At 42.4% G+C, this 12,500-nt stretch overlaps 1 protein-coding gene and 3 long non-coding RNA genes across 4 annotated transcripts in view; 2 read left to right on the top strand and 2 right to left on the bottom strand.

Annotated features, from left to right (window-relative positions):
- LOC138947245 (uncharacterized) overlaps nt 1–12,500 on the top strand; it is a 394,861-nt gene that overhangs the window by 302,446 nt on the left and 79,915 nt on the right. The window lies entirely within an intron of this gene.
- LOC138947233 (aquaporin AQPAe.a-like) overlaps nt 1–12,500 on the bottom strand; it is a 44,564-nt gene that overhangs the window by 22,013 nt on the left and 10,051 nt on the right. Inside the window, exon 2 of the mRNA XM_070318672.1 lies at nt 539–747. Coding sequence (XP_070174773.1) covers nt 539–726 — 188 coding nt within the window. The 5' untranslated portion in view covers nt 727–747. The remainder of the gene's footprint in view (nt 1–538; nt 748–12,500) is intronic.
- On the top strand, nt 781–1,837 carry LOC138947232 (uncharacterized). Its single transcript, XR_011449598.1, has 2 exons — nt 781–1,201; nt 1,430–1,837. It is a non-coding gene; the product is annotated as an uncharacterized lncRNA (long non-coding RNA).
- Nucleotides 6,954–8,015, bottom strand: LOC138947231 (uncharacterized). Its single transcript, XR_011449597.1, has 2 exons — nt 7,590–8,015; nt 6,954–7,361 (listed from the first exon to the last, which is right to left on the bottom strand). It is a non-coding gene; the product is annotated as an uncharacterized lncRNA (long non-coding RNA).

Below are 12,500 nucleotides of genomic sequence, written 5' to 3'. Positions count from 1 at the left end.
AAAATGACAAGAAAATGCGTACGTAATATCGACAGAGTTACCTCCCCTATGAGATAAGCGATTGAGATTTTTTCCTAACATTGATTTGAATAAGCGTATACTTAGCATACCTTACAAATTGCCAACCCATGAGGGGTTAAGTCTGCTAGCAACTGAAGACAGATTTCGCTCGATTTCGGTAATCAAGCTGGGTTATTGTATTCGGATAGTTATAGACAAGACCATCTGACTTCTGTCCTGCGCAGAAGTTTGCTTTATAATCCGTGTTATTGCTTTTATCAGATATTTAAAATCTACATTAAAGAAAAACAAATACCTTTGGATTTCATGCTTTCAGTGTCATCCATCATCAAATCATTTCTCATTGTGCTAGTAACGGCTTTCACTTTCGTCTTCTTTGTTGTTGCTGTCGTCGTCGTCATCGTCATTGTCATCTTCCTCTATTACTTCCTCTTGTTATATATATGTTTTTGTTCTGTGTTTTTTGTAGGGGTCATTTCTTTCATGAACAAAACAAAACAAAATAATAGCGTAATACCTCAGTCCAGCTCCAACACCAAAGTAGACCAGGAAAAAGCAACCCAGGAATTCTGCCGCCACCGCCTTCCAGAGTGCTCCGCTCTTGAGGTCTTCAAGTTCAAGGTCCATTAGTCTCGTGCAGACCACGCGCGCCACACCCTGGGGTTCCGCGTTGGCTCGTGGGGTATGAAGAGAGCTCAAAGACATCTAGGTAACCCACCAGACTATCTGAAATGAAAAGAAGAAATTTTAAACTGGATTTTATTTCCATGGGTGACACCCTTAAGTCATTTCCTTGCGAGACGGAACGCCGTAAAGAGAAATGACGTCAAAAGCGTGACGTCAAAAAGGAAGAATGACACAGAGGAAAACACGAGGTTGGAAATGGTTATGATAGATCTCTACGCCTACACCGTATGAAAGATTATTAGATTTGCAAATTCATACGATGATTTCTATCAATAAAGACTTGAGATATTTGTCTTTTGTATTTCGCGTTAAAAGATGTATGGAAGAGTTGTTTTATTGAATTGTTTTGAGACACGTGCGAAGGCCTATATTCGTAGCGTAGAGTTTTACTTTGAGTCCATTCACCAAGATCAGTTGATTCTCGTTCCATTTTGGAGAACAATTCAAGTTTTTTTTCGGGAGTTATATTTCATCACAAACCTGAATTATGCAGGTAAGAAACTGCTAAAGTAGGAAAAAGGGAAGTAATAATATCGTTCTTCATTTCAGAAGTAGAGCGGCACATTTTCATCCCTAAGTTCATCTGTTTTGTGTGTTTCAAAGGCGAAGCAGTTGGACGAAATCCAAAATTCCATTGGTTGTAAGTAACGGTCAGAATGATTAGATAGATGTTAGGCTCATAAAGCTGATGATAACATGTTGTTTTCACTTTGATCGACAGGTTTAGATGCTGGTTAGACGCTCGTGTAGATGCAAGCTGGAGATGAATCGGACGCCAACTGAGAGAGAGATGGAACCGTGTTAAAGAACTGATATCACCGTCACCCCATCGCCGAGATATCCAGGGCATCATCATCGTCATTCACTTCATCGTCGAAGACATCAAGAGCATCCTCAACATCGTTCGTCACATCATCAAGGACATCATCATCACCGTTGAACTCATCGTCAAGACATTAAACTTTAAAAACATCATCTTCATCACCGACGCCGTGTATAAACACTCCGAGAGCTTACAGTCGCTCATTTCGGCAAGATCAAACCTCTCACACCTGATACTTGACCTGTAGTGCCGAGTACGTCGATGCATGAAGATGAGTAACCAAAATTAAAGCCGTTTTTCACTCATTGTAGTTGTGTTCGTCCAGTTGCTTCCAGTGTTTATTCTTTCTGTCGATACTTTTGAGTCTGTCTATCGTTCAATTAAGTTAAAAGGAACCACGCATATCACTAACTATAAAAGCGAACAGCCGCCAAATAATCATACCCTAGACAACATTAACAAAATTCGAGATTCAATCTTGAAAGAGCCGGACACGTGAAAATCCTCCCATCGGATTGTGACATATTGGTTGCCTCGTCCGGGATAGGCTATTTCGTTTAGATACATGTGAAGAAATTGTCTTGTGTGGTTTGTGTGTATTCATTGATCATTCATTAGTTAAGTAATTAGTATATGTTTATTCGTGTATTTATTTAAAGGAAAACTATAGTGTAGTATGGGTAAAAACTCACTGTAGATCACATCCTTAATGAAGGTAAACTAAATAACACAACCTTACTGAAGGTAAAAACAAAATGTAACTCTCGAGAAAAAAAACAACAACAACAACTGGAAAGTGAAAGTTAGATCACTTTCATCTACCTGTAGATCTAGTTCTAGCAGGTAGGATTAGTTGGCAACATTCTGTTGGGGAACGGCTCAAATTCCTTTCTAAGTAGAACCAACGAAACAAAAAGGAAGTCGAAATGGAGATATTTCGCAAAAACATTTTGAACTAGTTTATTTACGTTCACGCACATGGGAAAAGTCATTTGACTATTTGTGGTGACAGATTCAATGGACAGAATCTGAGTATCTAGCTACTAAACTATTCATAATATTGAAGATCACGGATACTTTCTTAGTGTTGAAATTAGCTACTTCAATTAGTTCTAAGAAATTTTCTAGATAGAAACCGTGGGATCTTTATATACGTTGGATTACGTATGGTGATAGACTAGAGTGATAATACTGGGAGTCGAGCCGCAGTTGTATTGACCACTCTAGGTCACAGAACGAATGTTTACGAGTTGACAGTAACATTGTTCAGTTACAGTTTGTAATAACTGATTTTTTCCATAAATGCGAAGTAGGTTCGAGATAGTCTGTGATGAGATAAATTCCATGCACAGTACCCGATATAGAAACTTCGCACGTCCTCAAATTTGGAGTGAAGGCGTGTGGTGAGACTGACGTAGAAAGCCAGACAGGTAAGATGGCTACTTCAGTGGATGCAGCCCTGGAAGCGACGAGGATTTTGATGGATAAAGGGAAGTTACTTGGTTTGGAGGGATCTGAGTTGCGTGATTTTGTTCTGGAATGTGAGCGTGAGAATGGTGAACGTGCGGAGCGTGCACGTGAACGTGCTGAACGTGCGGAAATTGCCGATGCTGAACGTAAACGTGCCGACGCTGAACGTGAACGTGAACGTGCCGACCGTGTTGAACGTGAAAGAGAAGAACGCGAGCAACAAACTCGACTCGAGGAGTTGAGGATTCAGGTCGAATTAGCTCGCGCAACAAACTCACGCGATCGCGGAGGCGATGAAGAAGAAGGAAATCAGAACAATAACAATCACAGAAATCATAGACCTCGCGATACCGATAACTACCAACCGAAGTTACCATTCCTCGAAGACAAAGACGATGTAGAAGCGTTTCTTCTACAATTTGAACGTCATGCTGAAGCATCACACTGGGACCCTAACACTTGGTCTGTACGTTTGTCCGCACTGCTAAAAGGTAAAGCACGCACTGCTTACACCAAGATGAAAGTCGCTGATGCACGCGACTACGCCTTGCTCAGAAAGACTTTGCTGGAAAGATTTCAGATTACTGCGGAAACATACAGACAAAGATTCAGAAACACACGGAAAGAAAACGCTGACTCGTACAAAGAGTTCATTACTCAGATTTCCTTGTTCCTCGATCGCTGGGTTGAAATGTCCAATATCGGAGAAAGTTTCGATGATTTCAAAGACCTCATACTGACGGAACAAGTGTATGAAAGTATGCCTACTGAACTCGTCACGTACGTGAAGGATAGAAAACCAAACAACATTGATGACGTGATCGACACCGTAACTCTCTACGAAGAAAACCGACCCAAAGAAAGCCGTAGACATGGGAAGAAACCTGAAGAGAGAGGACACAAGGCAGCACACGGGACGAATTCCACAAACAAGGACAAGGACGAAGGAAATAAAAGCAGAACCAGCGTCAAATGTTTCAGATGTGGAAAATTGGGCCATTTCAAGAAGGATTGTCGCCAGCCTCCGAAAGATGAATCAGCCAGTGCCGCATTTCAAGACGAGAATGACGTCGAGGGGAATGCGACACATGATCAACTGTGCGACAAATGTGTTCACAAGAAATTCACCAAACTGTCCCAAATCGTAGTTGAAGGCCAGGTAGTCACTGCTTTCCGCGACACCGGAAGCACCTCTACGATTGTTGATTCCAAACTAGTACCAGCTAGCAAGATTACTACGCGCACAAAAGAAACGTCTTTGGCGAAGAAATCAGTGAAAGAGAAACTATCGGTCGCACACGTTTACATGGACACGCCGTACTTCGTGGGAGAAACCGAAGTTAGCGTCATGGAGAATCCTGTCCATCCTGTGTTGATTGGAAACTCGATGGGTGTAGGATCGGAGAAAATCGAGACACCTGTATATCCAGTCCGTGAGACCGTAATCCCTGAAACCACTGCAACAGCCGTTACCCGAGGACAAGAAAAACGTGAAGAGGAGGGGAATGCGTCAATTCCCAGTTTTCCTATGGAAGGAAAGATCTTCACCGTTGCTGATTTAAAGAGAGAACAGCAAGACGACAAAAGCCTTGAGAAATTACATGTGTTGGCACGAACGAATGTAACTCGAGGGCGAGTTCAGTTCATCTATGACAAGGACGTGTTATATCGCCAATACAGTGACAAGCAAGGAAAGGACCACCGACAAGTAGTAGTACCTCACAAGATGCGGGCAAAGGTATTGTCCACCGGACACGATACGGCGATGTCGGGCCATCTCGGACAGAAGAAATCAAGAGAACGGATTTGGCAAGATTTTTTTTGGCCGGGGATCGTGGGTGACATCAAACGCTACTGCAGTTCTTGTGACGTGTGCCAACGTACTATGCCAAAAGGACGGACGAGGAAGGTACCTCTGGGAAAGATGCCTCTGATTGAAACTCCGTTCAAGCGTGTAGCCGTTGACATAGTAGGACCAATCAAACCCATGTCTGAGACAAAGAAGCAGTATATCCTAGTGATGGTGGATTTCGCGACCAGATATCCTGAAGCTGTTGCTCTCAAAGACATAAAGGCAGAAACCGTGGCTGACGCGCTATGGACATTCTGGACAAGATTGGGACTTCCAGAAGAAGTATTGACCGACAACGGAACGCAGTTCACCAGCGAGTTGATGACTCAAGTCAACCAACTGCTCGCAATCAAGGGATTGACAACTTCACCTTGGCATCCTCAATGCAATGGTGTTGTAGAACGTTTCAATGGAACTTTGAAAGCGATGCTCAAGAAGATGACTTTTGAACAACCGACCAAGTGGGACCAGTACTTGCCAGCACTACTGTTCGCATACCGAGAAGTTCCCCAAGATTCGCTTGGATTTTCTCCTTTCGAACTTCTGTATGGGCGGACAGTGCGTGGACCAATGCAAGTATTGCGTCAACTGTGGACGGAAGAAGAAAGCAACGACGAGATACGCACGACGGCTGAACATGTTATTGATCTGCGAAATCGCATTGAAGAAACGTGCAAGATCGCCCGCGACCATCTCGCCAAGTCAGCAATACGACAAGCTCACTTCTACGACAAGAAGACGAAGAAGAGAGAACTCATTGTCGGCACCAGAGTTTTGCTTCTACTGCCAACGAAACACAACAAGCTAGAACTTGCATGGAAGGGACCATACGTGATCGAGGAGCAGATCAACTCATTTGATTACAAGATCAAAGTGGGTCGCCAAACTCGTGTCTATCACATCAACCTTTTGCGAGAGTACCATGAACGAGAAATGATCGCTGAACCAGAGAAACTTCCAGAAGAAGTGGTGGAACAGAGCGCGATAGTCGTCGAAGATCTGGAAGAACAAGATGACGAAATATTCGCCAACATGGGTCCTGATCCCAGCATACTCATTCCGTCTACAAAACGTACCGAGAATGAGAAAGATGTACATGTAGCTGACACATTGACGGCAAGACAACAACGTGAAGTCAGAGACGCATGTACAGAATTCAGCGCATCGTTGACTGATGTACCAAAAGCTACGACTCTAGAAATCTGCAACATCAAGATGACTGATGATCGACCTGTGTACGTGAAACCACGACCCATACCTCATGCGTTAGTGGACGTGGTGGAACGTGAAGTGAAGGAGATGTTGGATTTGAAGGTTATCGAACCAGCCACTTCACCCTACAACGCTCCGATAGTGATCGTGAAGAAAGCACAAGGTAAAGCAGTGCGTTTCTGCAATGATTTCAGAGAAGCAAATAAAGTCATCGAGAACGACGCTGAACCAATCACAGAACAGAAATATGCCACCGTAGAGAAAGAATGCTTAGCGACCGTCTGGGGAATCCAGAAATTTGAGCGTTATCTCTACGGAAGACATTTCATACTGGAGACGGACCATCAACCTCTTCAGTATCTACAGCGGATGAAGCCAACCAATGCCAGACTGATGCGCTGGGCACTGCAACTTCAACCGTACGTCTTCACCGTGAAGATCATTCCCGGCAAAGACAACATTGGAGCAGACTACCTCAGCCGTGCTACCATGAACTGAGGGAGACCATGGCAATGGTCGTCACAACTCAGAGATACTACCTGATTGTGAAGGGAATTCTGATCATAGATCCACGGAAACAATTAGTAGAATGTTATACACATATAGTATTAATGTAACTATTATGCATGTTCATAGATTATATAAAATCTTCCTTTCCAAGGGCGTGAATATGTCACAATCCGATGGGAGGATTTTCACGTGTCCGGCTCTTTCAAGATTGAATCTCGAATTTTGTTAATGTTGTCTAGGGTATGATTATTTGGCGGCTGTTCGCTTTTATAGTTAGTGATATGCGTGGTTCCTTTTAACTTAATTGAACGATAGACAGACTCAAAAGTATCGACAGAAAGAATAAACACTGGAAGCAACTGGACGAACACAACTACAATGAGTGAAAAACGGCTTTAATTTTGGTTACTCATCTTCATGCATCGACGTACTCGGCACTACAGGTCAAGTATCAGGTGTGAGAGGTTTGATCTTGCCGAAATGAGCGACTGTAAGCTCTCGGAGTGTTTATACACGGCGTCGGTGATGAAGATGATGTCTTTAAAGTTTAATGTCTTGACGATGAGTTCAACGGTGATGATGATGTCCTTGATGATGTGACGAACGATGTTGAGGATGCTCTTGATGTCTTCGACGATGAAGTGAATGACGATGATGATGCCCTGGATATCTCGGCGATGGGGTGACGGTGATATCAGTTCTTTAACACGGTTCCATCTCTCTCTCAGTTGGCGTCCGATTCATCTCCAGCTTGCATCTACACGAGCGTCTAACCAGCATCTAAACCTGTCGATCAAAGTGAAAACAACATGTTATCATCAGCTTTATGAGCCTAACATCTATCTAATCATTCTGACCGTTACTTACAACCAATGGAATTTTGGATTTCGTCCAACTGCTTCGCCTTTGAAACACACAAAACAGATGAACTTAGGGATGAAAATGTGCCGCTCTACTTCTGAAATGAAGAACGATATTATTACTTCCCTTTTTCCTACTTTAGCAGTTTCTTACCTGCATAATTCAGGTTTGTGATGAAATATAACTCCCGAAAAAAAACTTGAATTGTTCTCCAAAATGGAACGAGAATCAACTGATCTTGGTGAATGGACTCAAAGTAAAACTCTACGCTACGAATATAGGCCTTCGCACGTGTCTCAAAACAATTCAATAAAACAACTCTTCCATACATCTTTTAACGCGAAATACAAAAGACAAATATCTCAAGTCTTTATTGATAGAAATCATCGTATGAATTTGCAAATCTAATAATCTTTCATACGGTGTAGGCGTAGAGATCTATCATAACCATTTCCAACCTCGTGTTTTCCTCTGTGTCATTCTTCCTTTTTGACGTCACGCTTTTGACGTCATTTCTCTTTACGGCGTTCCGTCTCGCAAGGAAATGACTTAAGGGTGTCACCCATGGAAATAAAATCCAATGTTTTGATCTAAAAAAAAATAATTTAAATAAAAAACCTGGCATTTTGCTGCTTGGGTGGTTGGTTTGAACTGTGTTTTATTCAACAATGTTTGTTTGTTTGTTTGTTTGTTTGTTTGTTTGTTTGTTTGTTTGTTTGTTTGCTTAACGCCCAGCCGACCACGAAGGGCCATATCAGGGCGGTGCTGCTTTGACATATAACGTGCGCCACACACAAGACAGAAGTCGCAGCACAGGCTTCATGTCTCACCCAGTCACATTATTCTGACACTGGACCAACCAGTCCTAGCACTAACCCCATAATGCCAGACGCCAGGCGGAGCAGCCACTAGATTGCCAATTTTAAAGTCTTAGGTTTGACCCGACCGGGGTTCGAACCCACGACCTCCCGATCACGGGGCGGACACCTTACCACTAGGCCAACCGTGCCTGTATATTCAACAATGTTTGGATACTAAGATTGTTTAGGACCAAAAGCTTGGGTGGTTGGTTGTTGATTTTTCATGTCTCTTCAACCTATTTCGCTATTCGGCACCGATTCCATATTGTTTCCATTCTCAGTTTACAGACGTTTGCAACTGTGTGCATTGGGTCTGTCACAGTAAAGTGAAGAAGGTTAAAAGAACAAAACAATGTAATATCGTTTCACACTTCTAACTTCAAATCTTATCTAATATTAACAGTCTTCATGTCCTTAAAAAAAGTAAAGTATCGGGTCCAGGAAAACGCCACAGAATAAAACCTGCAGAGTATCTTGTCTGTAGTGTTTGTCACGAATTTCTTGTGTCGTACGTCCACACACTTGATTAGGACGTGTTCAATGGTCCAAGGTTCATCGCATCGAGAACAGTATTGCGGGTATTCACCCTTTAACAAGTATGAATTTGTAATGTCATTGTGACCCATGCGAAGGCGTCAGAAAACTGTCTCTTCTCTTCAATTGAGGCGGCATTGAGGCAAGCTGTCGGACAGTTGAGGGAGGATTTTGTGAAATGTCTTGTCCTCACATCCGTGCCATTCACTTTGCCACAGGTGTTTGATGTATTGGTTGGTGTGAACTGTTGAACTGAGACAATTGTGTGGTTGTGTCTGTGATTGGCATTGTCCGTGTTGTTTGGGTAGCTTGATCAGCTGCTGAGTTTCCTCGAATTCCCACATGGGAGGGCACCCATGTAAACACTATCTTTTTTTGACTTCTTCGACACAAACAGATTTTACTACATAACAGATTTGAGCGCCTACATTATTATGGGTTTCGTTTGCTTGCGTTACAAATTACTGCCAGCAGTGAAACAGTAAGTCGGTGAACAGAATCGAGACTGACGCAAAAGATCGAGTGTACATTTGTTTGTTTGTTTGTTTGCTTAACGCCCAGCCGACCACGAATGGCCATATCAGGGCGGTGCTGCTTTGACATATAACGTGCGCCACACACAAGACAGAAGTCGCAGCACAGGCTTCATGTCTCACCCAGTCACAATATTCTGACACCGGACCAACCAGTCCTAGCACTAACCCCAAAATGCCAGACGCCAGGCGGAGCAGCCACTTGATTGCCAATTTTAAAGTCTTAGGTATGACCCGGCCGGGGTTCGAACCCACGACCTCCCGATCACGGGGCGGACGCCTTACCACTAGGCCAACCGTGCCGGTATCGAGTGTACATAAGAAAACCGTTCCCCAATTTACATTGATTTAAATAACCAGCATTGTTTACGGAGCTTTATCGAGTGTATTATTGCAGGTGAGTTTAAATCCCAGCTCAGCAGAATTAATATTCATTGGAAAAAAAGAAGAAACAAGTCGCGTAAGGCGAAAATACAATATTTAGTCAAGTAGCTGTCGAACTCACAGAATGAAACTGAACGCAATGCCATTTTTCAGCAAGACCGTATACTCGTAGCATCGTCAGTCCACCGCTCATGGCAAAGGCAGTGAAATTGACAAGAAGAGCGGGGTAATAGTTGCGCTAAGAAGGATAGCACGCTTTTCTGTACCTCTCTTTGTTTTAACTTTCTGAGCGTGTTTTTAATCCAAACATATCATATCTATATGTTTTTGGAATCAGGAACCGACAAGGAATAAGATGAAAGTGTTTTTAAATTGATTTGGACAATTTAATTTTGATAATAATTTTTATATATTTAATTTTCAGAGCTTGTTTTTAATCCGAATATAACATATTTATATGTTTTTGGAATCAACAAATGATGGAGAATAAGATAAACGTAAATTTGGATCGTTTTATAAATTTTTATTTTTTTTTACAATTTTCAGATTTTTAATGACCAAAGTCATATGTACGCGCTCCCGTGTTTACAAAGTGTAGTTTGCCCATAATCGATGTCAAACGCACCATAAGACCATGTAATGACGATATGTCGCCATGCGCGGACCATATACATGCATTACAGCTTGTTTTAGAGTCTCAAAAACTTTGGATGTAAACAAAGACGCGGAGTTATTTCCCTTGCGTCAACGCTACCTCTGTTGGCAAATCTATAAATAGGACGATCCAGATCAAAATGAAAATTAACATATCTCAACATTGAAGGGGTCCTAGACCACAATATTTTGCAGGGAACTTAATGTAGCATGTCTCCAGCTGTTGGTAAAGCAATTAGCGTGTATAGTCATCGAGTACATATGGCTTTAACAAGCAGACTGCTTATTGACACGTTCCAAAACTGATAATCAATACACATTCTGATAACAAGACATGGCGAGCAAGTGATAACTTCAACCCTTTTCTTTCAAAATACGTCATAATATTTTATACAAATAAAATGAAGAGAGAGAGAGAGAGAGAGAGAGAGAGAGAGAGAGAGAGAGAGAGAGAGAGAGAGAGAGAAAAGAGAGAGAGAGAGAGAGAGAGAAGAGAGAGAGAGAGAGAGAGAAGAGTGAGAGAGAGAGAGAGAGAGAGAGAGAGAGAGAGAGAGAGAGAGAGAGAGAGAGAGAAAAGAGAGAGAAAATTAATGTCAGGAAGATGTCTCTGCAGGGTGGGAATGTTTACGAATTACTTCTCTAAAAGCCACTTATATATTAACAAAAATCACCCAGCACAGAAAGTACTTAGGTGGTTGAACTGTTGGTACGTATCCTAGTTGTGGGGGTGGATGTATCCCAATTAAAGGCCTTGCCGGATCTGAGATGGTCAGCCAAATCGTTTACACGGGGAGGAGTGTACCTTTAAAGGAATGTGTAGCCGCACAGATAATATTTAACCACCTGTTTACTATGTAAATACTATGTAAATACTATGTAAATACTATGTAAATATCAAGTCTTCATTTTTCTTTCCACACCTTTGGTACCCCGAAGTCAGCGAATAAATTGCCATCCTTGCTGTCAGCCTGCCGGTGTAACAAGAGAAAATTACTCCCACGAGATTTTTTACTCCGGAGTAAAAATTTCGTACGAAAATGTTATTCCCTTTACACGAGAAAATTACTCCCCACGACAGGTGAGTTCCGAGTAACATTTTGTACAAAAATGTTACTCCCTTGACGAATAAATAACGAATAAATCACTTCACCCCAACAGGAGCAATTTAACTTCCCATGCCAGGTGTACGAAATGTTTACTCCCTTGTCCCCTGTTAGTCTTGGTGGTGGAAGGGGTGGAAGGAGGGTAGCGCGACATTCGTGTGCGCGAGATCACTTATTGGCATTATCCCTTCGCCCGCATCCCATTTTTGCGTACGAGATTTTTACTGGAAGTAAATAAAATGGGGAGTAAAAATTTCGTGAAGGGAGTAATTTTTTCGTGCCTTGGGGAGTTCTTTTCTCGTACAAAAAGTGTACTCGGAGTAAGAATTTTGTACAAAATATTTACTCCGGAGTAAATTTTTCGTGGAGTAAAAATTTCATGTTACACCGGCATTACTCTGTCTTCTTTTGGTAGCAGTTACCCAGTTACAAGGAAGCTTCATAGTGTGCCCCTGTCAAAGATGGCTTGCTTCTCATCTTCCAACTGCTAAATGCCAAGAAAACTGCGGACAGTTGCACTCTCTCCCTCTTTCTCTCTCTCAGTCTCTGTCTCTGTCTCTGTCTCTCTCTCTCTCTCTCTCTCTCTCTCTCTCTCTCCCTCTCTCTCTCTCTCTCTCTCTCTCTCTCTCTCTCTCTCTCTCTCTCTCTCTCTCTCTCTCTCTCTCTCTCTCTCTCTCTGTATATGTTCCAAGGACAGGTTGGAAGATTAGGCTAAGCCTAAAACCTTTATCCTTATGTAATAAAGTTCTGAGTTCTGAGTTCTCTCTCGGTATGTTCTCTGTAGTTTTATTTCTCTCTTTCCCAATCTTTTTCTCTCCACCCCCCCTCCCCCTCCCCTCTCTCTCTCACTGTCTCTGTCTCTGTCTTTGTCTCTGTCTCTGTCTTTGTCTCTCTCTCTCTCTCTCTCTCTCTCTCTCTCTCTCTCTCTCTCCTTTTTATGTTTTCTGTATATTTCTTTCTCTCTCCCACTTTTGTTCTCCCCCTTTCTCTCCCTCC

The sequence above is a fragment of the Littorina saxatilis genome, linkage group LG14, assembly GCF_037325665.1.
Source record: "Littorina saxatilis isolate snail1 linkage group LG14, US_GU_Lsax_2.0, whole genome shotgun sequence".
NCBI lineage: Eukaryota > Metazoa > Mollusca > Gastropoda > Littorinimorpha > Littorinidae > Littorina > Littorina saxatilis.
The sequence above is the reverse complement of the archived record's forward strand: the minus strand, read 5'-3'. Positions and strand labels throughout refer to the sequence as shown.